The 15446-nt window shown below is 48.1% G+C and overlaps 1 protein-coding gene across 7 annotated transcripts; it reads right to left on the bottom strand.

Annotated features, from left to right (window-relative positions):
* Positions 1-11979: 11979 nt before the first annotated feature.
* LOC105469612 (eukaryotic translation initiation factor 1A domain containing) lies at positions 11980-15444 on the bottom strand. Of its 7 annotated transcripts, none has more exons than XM_011720904.3 (6): positions 14952-15444; positions 13865-14067; positions 13621-13729; positions 13123-13231; positions 12907-12954; positions 11980-12298 (listed from the first exon to the last, which is right to left on the bottom strand). In XM_011720904.3, exons 2-6 carry the CDS (start codon positions 13949-13951, stop codon positions 12154-12156), a joined length of 498 nt encoding a protein of 165 aa, XP_011719206.1. In that variant the 5' UTR covers positions 13952-14067; positions 14952-15444; the 3' UTR covers positions 11980-12153. The 7 variants fall into 7 exon arrangements, with proteins under 7 accessions (XP_011719206.1, XP_011719207.1, XP_011719210.1 ...); XM_011720905.3 differs by having other exon boundaries at positions 13865-14043; XM_011720908.3 differs by having other exon boundaries at positions 15043-15444.
* Between the last annotated feature and the right edge of the window lie 2 nt (positions 15445-15446).

The following is a 15446-nucleotide window of genomic DNA, read 5'->3' as shown; positions in this document are numbered from 1 at the left end:
CAGGCTGGGTCCCACTTCCCTCTCCCTGAGCCCCAGACACACCAATGCTGTCATTGCATGTTGATTCTCTGAGTCCCTGAGCCCCCGTACCTCCTGGCCTTAGCGAGCCTTGCCAGTGTTCTCACCACTGCCCAACAGACACAGCATGCCACCTGCTCTGCCTCGGGTCCCAGACCTTTCCCTCCCCAGGCACCTGTTCAAGGGGAGTGAGAGAAGCAACACAGCCCTTCTGTGCCAATGCACACTCCACCTGGGGGAGGAGGCAGGGAGGAGGGGTCCTCAGAAACGACTGATTTGTCAACCCTGGACAAAATGAAAGGGAGAAGCAAGAAGCAGGAGGAAAGATGGACAGGTCTCTCTGCGGCCCCGCCCCCACAAAAGGAATGTGTGGGCTGGGTGCAGTGGCTCATGCCTGTAATCCCAGCACTTTGGGAGGCTGAGGCGGGTGGATCACCTGAGGTCAAGGGTTCAAGACCAGCCTGACCAACATGGTGAAACCCCGTCTCTACTAAAAATACAAAAAATTAGCTAGGCGTGGTGGCGGGTGCCTGTAATCCCAGCTACTCAGGAGGCTGGAGGAGGAGAATCTCTTGAACCCAGGAGCTGGAGGTTGCAGTGAGCTGAGATCGCGAAGCAAGGAAGGAAGGGAGGGCAGGAGGAAGGAAGGGTGTGGCCACAGATCATGAGTAGGATCAGTAAGACAGACCTCCATTCCCGAAAGCTAAATTATGGCAGACATGAGGTGGCTGGGGGACCCACATGAAAGAAGGCACTTGGAGCCTTCAGAGAAGAATGCAGGGAGGCAAAACCCCCAAAGGCCTGAAAGCTTCAGCAGTCACTAGAAGGGGAGCTGAATACATGTGCTGAGGGGCGCTGGGGAGAGGACCCCTTCAGAGGCCACAGTTCTTAGGTCTCACCAGCCCCTCCTTGCTGCCAACCTACCAGGTCCCAGGCTCCCTGAATCCTCAGACAAATAACTACAGGGGTACCTCATCCTTGTCCAGATACCGATACCGCCATGTGAGTCCTCCTGCACCTCAATTTGGGTGCTTTCTAACTGAAAGAACCAGGGCAGCCAGGCGTGGTGGCTCATGCCTGTAATCCCAGCACTTTGGGAGGCCGAGGCAGGCAGATCACCTGACGTCGGGAGTTCAAGACCAGCGTGACTAACATGGAGAAACCCTATCTCTACTAAAAATACAAAATTAGCCAGGCGTGGTGGCACGTGCCTGTAATCCCAGCTACTCGGGAGGCTGAGGCAGGAGAATCGCTTGAATCCAGTAGGCGGAGGTTGCGGTGAGCCATCGCGCCACTGCACTCCAGCCTGGGCAACAAGAGTGACAATCCCCCCCAAAACAAAACAAACCAGGGCAGTTCCCCACCACCCTCCAAGCACTGTACTCCAGCTTATAAATGCTGCTGGGGAGGAAGGCCACTTCTGACCATGCCTGGTGAGTGAATCCATCTTTGCGGGCATGGAGCTTGTGTTCGCAGTGGTCTACCAGCGTCCTAACTGCTGTTGGGGCATGTGGACCTTTTGATTGGACCAAGAATGCAGTTCCTTTAGGAGACTGTGTTACTAGGTTCGATGTTTTAGGGTTCTGTAGCCCGAGGCAAGGTGCTGACTTGCTGGTTTTACGTGCTTAGGGTGACCTCTGCTGGTGGCTTCTCTAAATGTCAGTTGAATACACAGCCAGCAACTGCCTGTACCTTCTTACATCAGCCAGTAGTTGGAGCCACATTGCTACCAGGAGGAAAAGACAGTGCTCTTCTCATACAAGAGTTATTAAAACAAAGTGATGCCCCAATGCTGTTCAAGAATGAACAGCCTGGTCTGGTTAGTAACAAAGGATTCTGGTACTTGGCAACTTTTTGTGGATTAGCAAGGGTTAAATAACAAAGTGAGTATTTTATCGTCATGAGAATCTATCACAATAACTGAAAGAATTGCTGCCAGTACTGGCACCTGGTGTACAGCCCTGGGCACTGCTAATATTTTTTTTTTTTTTTTTTTTTGATGGATTCTTGCTCTTGCCCAGTCTGGAGTGCAGTGGTGCCATCTCAGTTCACTGCAACCTCTGCCTCCCTTCCTGGGTTCAAGTGATTCTCCAATCTCAGCCTCCTGAGTAGCTGGGATTACAGGTGTGCACCACCACACCTGGCTAATTTTTGTATTTTTTTAGTAGAGACAGGGTTTTACCAGTTGGGCAGGCTGGTCTCGAACTCCTGACCTCAGGTGATCCACCTGCCTTGGCCTCCCAAAGTGCTGGGATTACAGGCGTGAGCCACCGCGCCCAGCCTCTACTGCTAATTCTTCATTCTTCAGTGTCACCAAGTGAGGCATGCGGCATGCCTCCACACCTCCCACAGGGACTTTTGGATTCTCTTGCAAATGTCGCCAGTGGATCAAACACATGCACAGCATGAACCGCTGGTGGTGTCCATGGTGTCCTGACTTCTTGCTTTATCAATGATTTTCTGAGAGCGGCTCCCACTGAGGAAACCACCCAAACTTCTCTGCATGCTTCTCAGACACAGGTCAGTAGAGATGGTTGGGCCTTGAATGAAGACAAAATCCAGGGTTCTGTGACCCAAGTCACTTTCCTGGGGGACAGCTGGGCAACTACTGAAGATGAAGCACCAGGCCGGGCACGGCAGCTCACACCTGTCCTCCCAGCACTGTGGGAGGCCAAGGCGGGTGGATCACCTGAGGGCAGGAGTTTGAGACCAGCCTGACCAACATGGTGAAATCCTGTCTCTACTAAAAATACAAAAAAATTAGTCAAGTGTAGTGGTGCGCACCTGTAATCCCAGCTACTTGGAAGGCTGAGGCAGGAGAATAGCTTGAATCCAGTAGGTGGAGGTTGTAGTGAGCCAAGATCACACAATTGCACTCCAGCCTGGGTGACAAGAGCAGGACTCCATCTCAAAAAGTAAATAAATAAACAAATAAGTAAAATAAGGAAAAATAAAGCAAACCATGTAAAAAGAAAACAAGTGCACATGGAACTCGGACGATGGTTGCCTTGGGTGGGACAGCAGAGAATGGGATGGTCAGGGTAGGATGGGAGGCAGAGTATGTTGCTTGGGTTATTGTTAAAGTCCTAGCTTTTATTTTGTGGTGGTGGGTTTGAAGCTGCTCACATTATTAAAAATAACCAACTAAATATTTAATTATTCTTGACTTTTAATTTTTTATAGAAATGGAGTCTCACTATGTCACCCAGGCTGGCTTTAAACTCCTCAAGGGCTTAAGCAATCCTTTCCCTTCAGCCTCTCAAGTAGCTGGGATTATAGGCATGTGCCACCACGCCCAACCAAAATGTTTAAATATAGGCCAGACTCAGTGGCTCATGCCTGTAATCCCAACACTTTGGTAGGCCAAGGCGGGTGGATCACCTGAGGTCAGGAGTTCGAGACCAGCCTGGTCTCGAAACCCCGTCTCTACTAAATAAAAAAATTAGCCAGGCATGGTGGTGGGCGCCTGTAATCCCAGCTACTCAGGAGGCTGAGGCAGAAGAATGGCTTGAATCCATGAGGCAGAGGTTACAGTGAGCCAAGATCGCACCATTGCACTCCAGCTGGGCAACAAGAGCAAGACTCTCAAAAAAAAAAAAAAAGTAAATAATTTATAGACCAAAACAGGAACCATAATCGAAATTAGAAAATATTCAAAACTAAGCTATAAGTAAAATACTAGATACTCCATACACATCAGAATGGCTATTGTGAAAACAAAAAACAGAAAACAGCAAGTGTTGGCAAGGATGGGGAGGAACTGGAACCCTCAGATGGGGAGGAACTGGAACCCTCGGATGGGGAGGAACTGGAACCCTCGGATGGGGAGGAACTGAAACCCTCGGATGGGGAGGAACTGGAACCCTTGGATGGGGAGGAACTGGAACCCTTGGATGGGAGGAATTGGAACCCTCGTGCGCTGTTGGTGGGAATGTAAAGCGGTGCAATTGTCATGGAAAACAGAATGGTGATTCCTGAAAAAATTAAAAATAGAATTACTATATGAGCCAGCAATGCCACTTCTGGATCTATACCCACATGAACTGAAGGTAGGGTCTCAGAGAGATTCGTACACCCATGTTCACAGCAGCATTATTCCCAACAGCCAAAAGGTGGAGGCCACCCCAACATCTATCAGTGGATAAATGGATAAACAAAATGTGGTCTGTATGAATTATTCAGCCTTAAAAAGAAAGGAGGCCAGGTGCAGTGGCTCATGCCTGTAATTCCAGCACTTTGGGAAGCCAAGGCGGGTGGATTACCTGAATTCAGGAGTTTGAGATCAGCCTAGCCACAGGTGAGATACCCTGTCCCTACTAAAAATACAAAAATTGGCCGGGCGCAGTGGCTCGTGCCTGTAATCCTAGCACTTTGGGAGGCTGAAGCCAGCAGATCATGAGGTCAGGAGTTTGAGACCAGCTTGGCCAACACAGTAAAACCCTGTTTCTACTAAAAATACAAAAAATTAGCCAGGCATGGTGGCGGGCGCCTGTAATCCCAGCTAATCAGGAGGCTGAGGAAGCAGAATCACTTGAACCCAGGAGGCAGAGTTTGCAGTGAGCTGAGATTGCACCACTGTACTCCAGCCTGGGCAACTAGAGCAAAACTCCATCTCAAAAAAAAAAAAAAAAAAGTAAAAACTGTATGCATGTGTGCATGTGTAGAGAAATAGAACACGGCAAAATGTTCAACTGGTGACCCTGCTGAAAGGCAAACAAGACTTATTTCACAATTCTTTCACCTTTTTCTTTAGGTTTGAAAATTCTCTAAAATAGTTTGGGGTGGGGGGAGGTAAAGCTGAAAAGTAACCGAAAGGGATAAAAAAAGAACTACAGGGGTTGGGCACGGTGGCTCACGCCTGTAATCTCAGCACTTTGGGAGGCCGAGGTGGGCAGATCACCTGAGGTCGGAGTTCGAGACCAGCTGGCCAACATGGTGAAACCCTGTCTCTACTAAAAATACAAAAACTAGCCGGTGTAGTGGCGGACGCCTGTAATCCCAGCTACTCGGGAAGCTGAGGTAGGAGAATTCCTTGAACCTGGGAAGCAGGGGTTGCAGTGAGCTGAGATCACACCACTGAACTCCAGCCTGGGTGACAGAGCAAGACTCCATCTCAGAAACAAAAGAAAAGAAAAGAAAAAGAAAAAGAACTACAGGATAAACCCAGAGGGATTGGTTTGTTTCCCATTGGTTATGAGAGAAAAACAAAAACAAACAAAAAACAAAGGGAGTATAAGTGGGAAATACGGTAAGAGCAGCAGTTAATGAAATACCAATGACAAAGAATGACAACAAAAAGCTGGTGCTTAGGAAAGACTAATAATGACCTTCTGCCAAGATTGACCAGCTATAACAGAGAGAAAGCACAAATAAACAATATTACATATAAAAAGGGGGACATAACTTTGGATACAGCCAAGATTACAAACATAAGGCAATCATCCAAATAACTCTGTACTAGTAAATTTGAAGCCATAGCAAACATGAGAAAATATGGGGGCTGAGTGCGGTGGCTCATGCCTGTAACACCAGCAATTTGGGAGGCTGAGGTGGACAGATCACCTGAAATCAGGAGTTTGAGACCAGCCTGGCCAACATGGTGAAACCCTGTCTCTACTAAAAATACAAAAATGAGCTGGGCATGGTGGCACACACCTGTAATCCCAGCTATTCGGGAGGCTGAGGCATGAGAATCACTTGAACCTGGGAGGCGGAGGTTGCAGTGAGCAGAGATGGTACCATTTCACTCCAGCCTGGGTGACAGAGCAAGATCCTGTCTCAAAAATAAATAAATAAATAATATAAACATTTTTTCCTTGAAAATATGACTGAAGAACAGAACACCTGAGTAATCTATCACCACTGACAATTTAGTTCCAACCTACCTACCCACCCACCTAAAAAAAAACACCAGGGCATGGTTGGTTTTACAGCAAGCTTTACCAAAAATTTTAGAAATGCAAAATTCCAATCTTATACAAACTCTTGTAATTAAAATAAAGGGAAAACACTTTTCAACTTATTTTATGAAGCTGGTATAACCTTGATACAAAACAAAGGGTGGGGGCACTACAGAAAAGGAAAAGTTTAAACCATTTCACCTACACACCTGGATGCCAAAATACCAGAGAACCAAATCTGGCAGTATAATAACAAATCCATCATGACTATCTTCTTCCAGGAATGCAAGGATATTTTAACGTGAGAAATTTATGATATTCCACCACATTTACAGATTAGAGGAGGAAAACCATGTGGTGAGCTGAGATTGCCATCTGTGCTCCTTGGCACACACACAGGGGTGGCTGGGTGGCAAGGGAGGAAAGTGCACTGGGCCACACGGGGAAGCCGTGGTGGAAACGACCTGGCTGTAGAGGTTAGTCCTGAAGTGACAGAGGTGCAGAGTCTGAAGGGCCACAAAGTCTCAAGCATAACTGCAAGAGAAACCAGTAAGTACTATTAGGCAGCCAGTCACAGGGACTGGCCATGACATCAGGACAAGGGGCTCTTAACGTCAGATCTCAGCTCACTCTGGGAGATCTATTCATACATGGTTGGATCCCACCATTCAGTTGGGAGAACAGAGGTGGAATTCAGCTTCAGAGAATGACACAGGAAAGTATCGTGCAGAATACAAGGACCCTACCTCCATCAGGACCCTTAGTTACAGCCCATAGAAGCTGAATGGCTGGTAAGAGATGAAGAAGTGGAAACAAAAAGGTTTTAGGGGGAAAAGAAAGATGTTACTAGGTAGATCACAGTATCACTGAGAAAGCTGAAGAAAAACATAAGACCAAGCTTACAGATACAAGGCCAAAAAAAAAACACACACACAAAGTGGGCAACAAAGGACTATTTAGAGGAAAACGTATAGCCCTGAATATATTAGAAAACAAATTGAAATTCAGTTAGCTAAGCCCACATCTCAAGAATCCAAAATGAGCAAATATACCCAAAGAAACGAAGGCAAAGGCCAGTAAGGAAGATCTCTTGCACAGCTAGCCAAATAAAATACACAATATAAACATGTGTTTCTTGATTTCACCTGCCCTCACCCCTTGCCCCACTTTTTCTGGTAAGAGAACCTCTCTATTCCATGGGAAACATATAAGAATTACTTGTGGCTCATCCTGCCCCACCCCAGTCCTCCACACCCTCCTACCCCCAGCCCTGGCTGCAGTGACTGCTTCAGCACAACAAGTGACCTGAGGAAGACCCACTGCTCTTCACTGAAATACAGGGATCCTCAAGAAGGGGCTCTGTGTATACACTCAAGCTTCCTACAGAAAACGTCTGTAGGAGGGAAAGACATTGATCAGCTGGGAGCAGAGATGACAGAGATAAATGAGAGAGCCTGAGGAATCGTACTGCTGGCATTGGCTTACCCTGTCCGAAGCGTGCCACTCAGAGACCTCAGGTCAACAAGCCTTGTTTACTTCTAATTTGAGTTCAATTTTGTCATTTACAAGACAGTTCCATATAGGCCAGGCATGGTGCCTCACACCTGTAATCCCAGCACTTTGGGAGGCCAAGGGGGGGCCAATCACCTGAGGTCAGGAGTTCGAGACCGGCCTGGTCAACATGGCGAAACCCCATCTCTACTAAAAATACAAAAATTAGCCGGGCATGGTGGTGGGCGCCTGTAATCTCAGCTACTCGGGAGGCGGAGACAGGAGAATCACTTGAACCCGGAACATGGAGGTTGCAGTGAGCCAATACTACACCACTGCACTCCAGCCTGGACAACATGGCGATACTCTGCCTCAAAAACAAAACAACAACAAACAAAAAAAGAAAGTTCCAAATAATACAAATATTATGCAAGACTTTTTGCCCAAAAAGTTTAAATATATATGAAATATGATCCTAGAATGATATGAATTATCAAAATTGACTCAAGGATAGAAAACTGTAGACAGAACACAACTGAATAAACTAAAAGGCAAAGATCAACCCCTGAAAAAAGTATCCAGCACAGATGTTTTTGTAAACAAGTTCTACAAAATGATAAAGAAACAAATACCTGGTCTATAAACAATTCAAGCCTGAAGAAAAAGACGTCTCCAAACCCATTTGCAAGGCTAGCATAAAGCTAATATCGAAATAGAACAGGAAGGTCATTTTTTTTTTTTTTTTTTTTTTTTTGAGACGGAGTCTCGCTCTGCCGCCCAGGCTGGAGTGCAGTGGCGCGATCTCAGCTCACTGCAAGCTCCGCCTCCCGGGTTCACGCCATTCTCCTGCCTCAGCCTCCCCAGTAGCTGGGACTACAGGGGAAGGTCATTTTTTAAAACAAGGGAGGGGACTGGCACAGGGACAGAGACAAAACTCGTAAGTAAATAAGTAATATACTGTAAAACTAAGCAAGGTTGGCTGGGCGCGGTGGCTCAAGCCTGTAATCCCAGTACTTTGGGAGGCCGAGACGGGCGGATCACGAGGTCAGGAGATCGAGATCATCCTGGCTAACCCGGTGAAACCCCGTCTCTACTAAAAAATACAAAAAACTAGCCGGGCAAGGTGGCGAGCGCCTGTAGTCCCAGCCACTCGGGAGGCTGAGGAAGGAGAATGGCCTAAACCCGGGAGGCGGAGCTTGCAGTGAGCTGAGATCCGGCCACTGCACTCCAGCCTGGGCGACAGAGCCAGACTCCGTCTCAAAAAAAAAAAAAAAAAAAAAAGGCCGGGCGCGGTGGCTCAAGCCTGTAATCCCAGCACTTTGGGAGGCCGAGACGGGCGGATCACGAGGTCAGGAGATCGAGACCATCCTGGCTAACACGGTGAAACCCTGTCTCTACTAAAAAATACAAAAAAAAAAAACTAGCCGGGCGAGGTGGCGGGCGCCTGTAGTCCCAGCTACTCGGGAGGCTGAGGCAGGAGAATGGCGTAAATCCGGGAGGCGGAGCTTGCAGTGATCCGAGATCCGGCCACTGCACTCCAGCCCAGACGACAGAGCCAGACTCCGTCTCAAAAAAAAAAAAAAAAAAAAAAAAAAACTAAGCAAGGTTTATATCAGAATGCAAGGTGTGTTCAACATTAGGAAACCTATTACTGTAACTCAGTACAATCACACAATAAAATCTTTTGATTTTCTCCATAGATGTCAACATTCATCACTGTTAAACAAAAGGGAAGGGGAAAAAAAGAAAAAACCCAATAAGCTAGAACAGAAGAAAACATCTTCAGCCTAATGAAGATCATCTACTGGAAGCCCAGAGCAAGCGTCCTACCTCAGGACGCAACGTGAAAACCATTCCCACTGAGAAAGGGGCAATCAAGGGTGCCATGCAACATCACACTGGAGGTCCTGGCCTCCGAGAGTCACAAGAACTAGACATGAGTGTAAAGGAGGAGATGAAACTGCCATTAGTGGGATACAATTTGGCTATCTAGAAAGCCACAAGATCAACTGAAGAACTGCGCATTCGACAAGGTGGGCAACACAAAGATGGACACACAGGTGGATGCCAGGGATGGGCAAAGATGATTTCTACAGATCCTTCACTACCAGTAACTAGGACTTTCATAAAACTCCTAAGACTAAATCAGATTGGAAGTAAAAGCCCATTTGAAGACCACACCACCTTCCCAAAGAACATATCTCATTTCTGGATAGGAAGATGAAAAACTGTTAATTTTTCTACAATATTTATTTAAAAATAAAATAAAAAACAGGGACGGGCATGCTGATTCACGCCTGTTATCCCAGCACTTTGGGAGGCCGAGGCGGGCGGATCACGAAGTCAGGAGATCGAGACCATCCTGGTTAACACAGTGAAACTCTGTCTCTACTAAAAAAATACAAAAAATTAGCCAGGCGTGGTGGTGGGCGCCTGTAGTCCCAGCTACTTGGGCAGCTGAGGCAGGAGAATGGCGTGAACCTGGGAGGCAGAGCTTGCAGTGAGCCGAGATTGTGCCACTGCACTCCAGCCTGGGTGACAGAGCGAGACTCCGTCTCAAAAAAAAAAAAAAAATGATATTTCCAGTGAGCAAAGAATGAACCGTCCAAGAAATAGTATAGGGACAAGTGACTTTCCCTTTAGGAGAAGTTTGCTACCTCTCAGAAAAAACAACTTCAGATGAATTATAGATACACACACATACATATCTTTAACCCATATCGTCTATTTTTGGTATATACATCTATATATTTTATACATGTATATTCATACATACATATATACAGATGTATATATGTTTAAAGCCACACTATAAGAGGAAGCAAATGAGAAACAGATAAATGAAGTGATAGCTGGAAGACGTGGGAATCAGTACAGGTTTTCACGCCTGTTTCTGAAATGGGAGATTCTACAGCACGCTTGGCACTAACACATCATATCCAGTAAACAGGACGGCCAAAAACACAAAACAAAAAAACAAAAGAATCAAACACCCAAACCCAAACAGAACAAAACCCAACACATATACCCGACCAAAGTCTTTAAGAAAGCAAAAGAGGTCGGGCACAGTGGCTCACACCTGTAATTTCAGCACTCTAGGAGGCCGAGGTGGGTAGACCACTTGAGGTCAGGAGTTCGAGACCAGCCTGGCCAACATGGCAAAACCTTGTCTCTACTGAAAATACAAAAATTAGCCAGGCATGGTGGCACGCACCTGTAATCCCAGCAGTTTGGGAGGCTGAAGCAGGAGGTTCACTTAAGGTCAGGAGTTCGAGACCAGCCTGGGCAACATGGCAAAACCCCATCTCTCCTAAAAATAGAAAAAGTTAGCCAGGTGTGGTGGTGCACGCCTGTAGTCCAAGCAACTTGGGAGGCTGAGGCAGGAGAATTACTTGAACCCAGTAGGTGAAGGTTACAGTGAGCAGAGACTACACCACTGCACTCCAGCCTGAGCAACACAGGTAGAATCTGTCTCAAAAAAAAAAAAAAAAAAAAAAAAGGGCTTCGAAGCACAAGAGGTAAGGTTTAAGTCCCACTGGCTTACAACGGGAAGGTATGTGAGCACATCTGCAGAGTTGGTAACGGGGAGGCAGGTGTTCCCTCTGATAGCTGCTATTTCTTAATGAGGCATGGGTTGTGGTAACTACCACAAGAAGGGGGAATTGATAGATAAGACAGAAGTTTTGAAACAGACATCCCAGAGTAGATCCACTGGGCAGTGCTTAGTGTCCATCTGAGGTTTGTAACGATAAACTTAAGGTACAACGACTGGCCAGGCTGGCTGTTTTCTCACCTAATGATGGTGACTTGGGTTTGGGCAGAGTTGAATGACTGGGTTTACCCAGGGTTAGGGTTTTACTAGCTGAACAGAATGGAGGGACACGGGGGTGTAGGGTGGACCATGGAACTGATGCTATGCAAGAGGGAAGTGAAGACAGAAGGTTAATCATGAGAATGTCAGGGCTGGTTAGAAGGATGAAGGGTCAGGGTGGAAAAGCAGCCTCCATTTAAAAGGTTACAAGACAATCAATGTCCTCAGGGAATACTCAGGTTTCAATTAAAGTCAGATGGCCGGATCATTCAAAACAAAGGTAAGGACAGAGAGATTTGCCAGCCACCTTCTGGAGCTGATGGATGGTGAAGAGTGGTGGGAGAGACGGGATGGCATGTGGGGATGGACACAGTAGCTGGAGGTGAGCACTCCCGTACGCAGGGTGACTAGAAAGGCGGGGAGAACAGCATGAGGCACCATGGGCTCCTGAGTGTCTCTTAGAGGCAGGTGGGTGTTAGGTCCTAGGACTGTCATCCTGAATGCTTGAATCGGTACGAACTGCAAGCAGGCAAGGAAGCAGGAAGCTCCCAGCTGTTACACACATGCAAGGAGGCCCAGCGCAGGGCCTGGCACTTTCTAAGTGCCCAGTAAGAAAGAACAAACAACCGGGAAAAGACTCCAGCCATTTCCCATTTCCTTCCCATTCAGCCCACCCAGTCACAAGGTCTCTTTACCAGGGAGCAGTTCTTCACCTCACCACAAGCCTCCGTCCCCTGAGAGAGCCACTCAGACACCAGAACAAGTCACCAACCCACCAGGGGTTTAATTCTCCTAATCAAAACATCAGTTCAGAGAGGGGCCCTGCTTTGTCCCCATCCAGGGGTGAAGATCTGCAAAGCACCCTGGGAATGTCCAAGCCCAGAAGAGCCAGGGGCCCATCCCTGAGCAAGTGGAAAAGTGGGTCCTGGAGTCTCAGGCGGCCTCCTCCTCTTCACTCTCCTCCTCACTCTCATGATACTGTCTGCGGTTTGTGTTAACAAACAGGTCAGAATCATCTTCTGAGCTGGACTCCTCTCCTGATAACTGTGGCTCAGCTGGGAGTTCTGGTTGAGTTTGTCTGCACAAAGGGAAGAGAGCAGAGTTAGCCCAGCACCTTCTGAGAAAACCAGATCTACAATCAAGGAGTTCCAAAAAAAGGAGGACCATCCGGCCCAGCAGTCAGGGCCCTACAGCACCCTTTAAAGACTAAAACAAGGGACAGAGGTAGAGCAAACAGTGGGGAAACTTGGCTAGAGAAACAGGCTAAAGACTGACCCCAGTCCCCAAACATGTGCCACAGCCATTTGTTTCAGTCAGGAATCATGATTCTACGACCACCAACTAATGCTTAATGAAGCCGCATCACACACCAGATGCTGCACTAAGCAATTTTACAAGCCATCCACTTCTTTAATCCTCACAATGCTCCCATTTTATATATAAGGAAAATAGAGTTGGAAGGAATTAAATGACGTGCTTAAAGTCATTCAGCTTTAAGTGGCAAAGCCAGGATTTTAACCCAGAGAATCTGACCTTCAAGCCACATTCATAACTATGTACCACATACGTAGGAGCTCTCAACAGATACCCTATGTAAGGAGGAAAAAAGGCTCTATTTTTCCCTCAAGGCACCAAAGCATGAACCCCTTATTTTCCATGTGTCCCACCGCAAGGCTTGTTTCTCACCTGTTCCTGTTGTTGTGTTTCTCAGCCACTTCAGAGAAGGCCTCGGGCCTATGCCAAGAGATGAGCAAAGTCAGGGAGGACAAATCACTTTCTCACAAAAGAGCTGTTTCCAGCTGTCTCTGCCTGGGATGCCATGACCTTCCCTCCCCTAATTCCCAAGCTAGGAAGGCAATGCCTTCAGAAGCCAGAGAGTCAGTGATCAAGGGGACCACCTACCAAAAGCCCTCCTTCTGCAGGGAGCGCACGTGGTCCTTGCAGAGCACAAACGAGATCTCAGCCTTCACCTTTTCTCCTTCTTCAATGGGGTCAACAATGAGAAAGTCTCCTGTAGGTAAGAAGAGAAAAGGCAAAGTCAGGCCTGCCTGCAATAAGGAAAGCCAAAGCCATAGGAAGTGGTTCTATCTCCTAGAGAGGGCTGCCTCTCTCACCTCCCTGTCTCTCTTTTTTTCTTTTTTTTTTTTTGAGACAGGGTCTTGCTCTGTTGCCCAGGCTGGAATGCAATAGCATGATCATAGCTGACTGCAGCCTCCACCTCCCAGGCTCAAGTGATTCTCAGGCCTCAGCCTCCCGAATAGCTGGGATCACAGGCACGTGCCCAACTAATTTTTTACTTTTTGTAGAGACAAGGTCTCATTATGCTGCCCAGGATAGTCTCAAGCGATCCTCCCACCTCAGCCCCTCAAAGTGCTGGGATTACAGGAGTGATCCTCTCACCTCTCTTGATCCAGATGTTCTTGCGGTATTTAGAGGGCATGCTCACCAGGAAGCGCTGCCCTTGGGCTGTCTCCACCTCATGCAGATTGTTCCCTGGGGTCCTGAGTACCTGGTTCAGGAGAGACCAAGAATCAGTCTCATCGGTCAAACACTCTCTCAGCCACGCGCACCCTGCCACCACCCCAGGGGCCCTCCAGGGCTGGAGGGGTGGGGAGCAGAGCAGCTTGTGCCCAAAGCCACTCACCCTGACAATCTGCTGCTGGTCGGAGGGCACGATGTGCTCCCCCAGCACCTCCTTCACCACATGCTTCCTCTTGGTGGCCTGAGACATGCTGAAGTTGTCCCAGGGTGGTTAGGAACGAAGAGACTGTCAACTCCTCCTCCTGAGTTCCTTGGATGGCAGGCTCAGAACCCAGGACTGTTCTGAAGATGGGGAGGGGCCTTTTACTGAGGGGTGACACGGTGTCTTGGTTAAGAACATGGGGTCTGAAGTCTAACTGCCTGGATTCAAATCCTACCCTCATTTATTTCCTAACTATTCAACTTCTCTAGGTCCCAGAAAAATAACAGCTAACTCAGCACTGTTACAGAATGGGACAACAGTGCATGTCATGTAAAAGTAACTCCGGCAGGGAGCTGTGGCTCACGCCTGTAATCCCAGCACTTTGGGAGGCCGAGGCGGGCGAATCACGAGGTCAAGAGATCCAGACCATCCTAACACGGTGAAACCTCGTCTCCACTAAAAATACAAAAAATTAGCCGGGCGTGGTGGCGGGCGCCAGCTACTTGAGAGGCTGAGGCAGGAGAATGGCGTGAACCCGGGAGGCGGAGCTTAGAGTGAGCCGAGATCGTGCCACTGCACTCCAGCCTGGGCAAGAGAGAGAGACTCGGTCTCAAAAAAAAAAAAAAAAAAAGTAACTCCTACAATCTTAGGTACTGGTGTAATGTAAAACTATAGGAAAGTTCCAGATAAATCATCCTGGCAACCTCTCTGGAAGGAGTTTGAAATAAACCGTATCTTTCTCAACACGCTTGTACACCCCAAGTCTGGCACAGTCACACAACAGAGAAGTTCAGTCTGGCAACACACTACAGCCGGAGACAAATTAGGTGGCCACCGTGATGGTCCAAGCCAGGAACTAGTTAATTAAAGGTTGAGGTGAGCAGGCTTGTCTGCGACATCTGCATTTTTCTGACTTGCGTACTTAGAAGACGAGGACCAGCACCCTTAAGACTGATGGTTTCCGAAGGAAACACTGTCATCTCTAGTTGCCGTTCTCCTTCCTCCTCCCTGTCTATCCCGGAGAAAAGACCCTCAGAGAAACACCCACACTCAGTCTCTGGCCCTGGGCTCCCAGGAACGCTGCCGGAGCAACCCCGCTGTCCAGGCTGGACGCTGAGAGAGGATCGTCCACAACTCACTTCAAGGCTGAGCCAAGAAAACACAGTAAAGGAACTTGCCGGCGGCCGCGACGGTAGCGTCACCTCGAAATCAGGTCTCCAGCGTTCCCAGTTCCCACCAGTCCCACTGCGAGGAGTGCGACGTGAGTCTGAGTCGGATACCTCCGAAAACCGTCTTCCGGCGCTGTCTCAGAGGCCTCCCGGCCACCCGTCCCCTCCCTTGTCCGTCTTCTAACTCTTCCCTACGCCAGGTCGGTCAAGCCTAAGTCCTTGAGTTCCGGGTCCGGGCAGCACAGAAAGGAAGTTCTCTCCCTGTAGGCCTCTCTCCCTCAGAACTGCTCGAGGAGCGAGACCTTAGAAGACAGGGCTTGCCGCGAAGAACCGGAAAGGAGCGCCTACTAAGGACGCCGTCGAGGTCCGTGGCG

Source organism: Macaca nemestrina, chromosome 12 (genome assembly GCF_043159975.1).
Source record: "Macaca nemestrina isolate mMacNem1 chromosome 12, mMacNem.hap1, whole genome shotgun sequence".
Taxonomy (NCBI): Eukaryota; Metazoa; Chordata; class Mammalia; order Primates; family Cercopithecidae; genus Macaca; species Macaca nemestrina.
Note: the sequence above shows the minus strand (reverse complement) of the source record. Positions and strands in the feature narration are given on the sequence as shown.

Excerpts from the sequence above, each read along its gene's own strand:
- LOC105469612 (XM_011720904.3), bottom strand. The coding sequence starts at position 13,951 with ATGTCTCAGGCCACCAAGAGGAAGCATGTGGTGAAGGAGGTGCTGGGG. Across the intron at positions 13,730-13,864 it reads ACCAGCAGCAGATTGTCAGG|GTACTCAGGACCCCAGGGAA; the intron begins GTGAGTGGCTTT and ends CTCCTGAACCAG. Across the intron at positions 12,299-12,906 it reads AAACACAACAACAGGAACAG|ACAAACTCAACCAGAACTCC; the intron begins GTGAGAAACAAG and ends CCCTTTGTGCAG.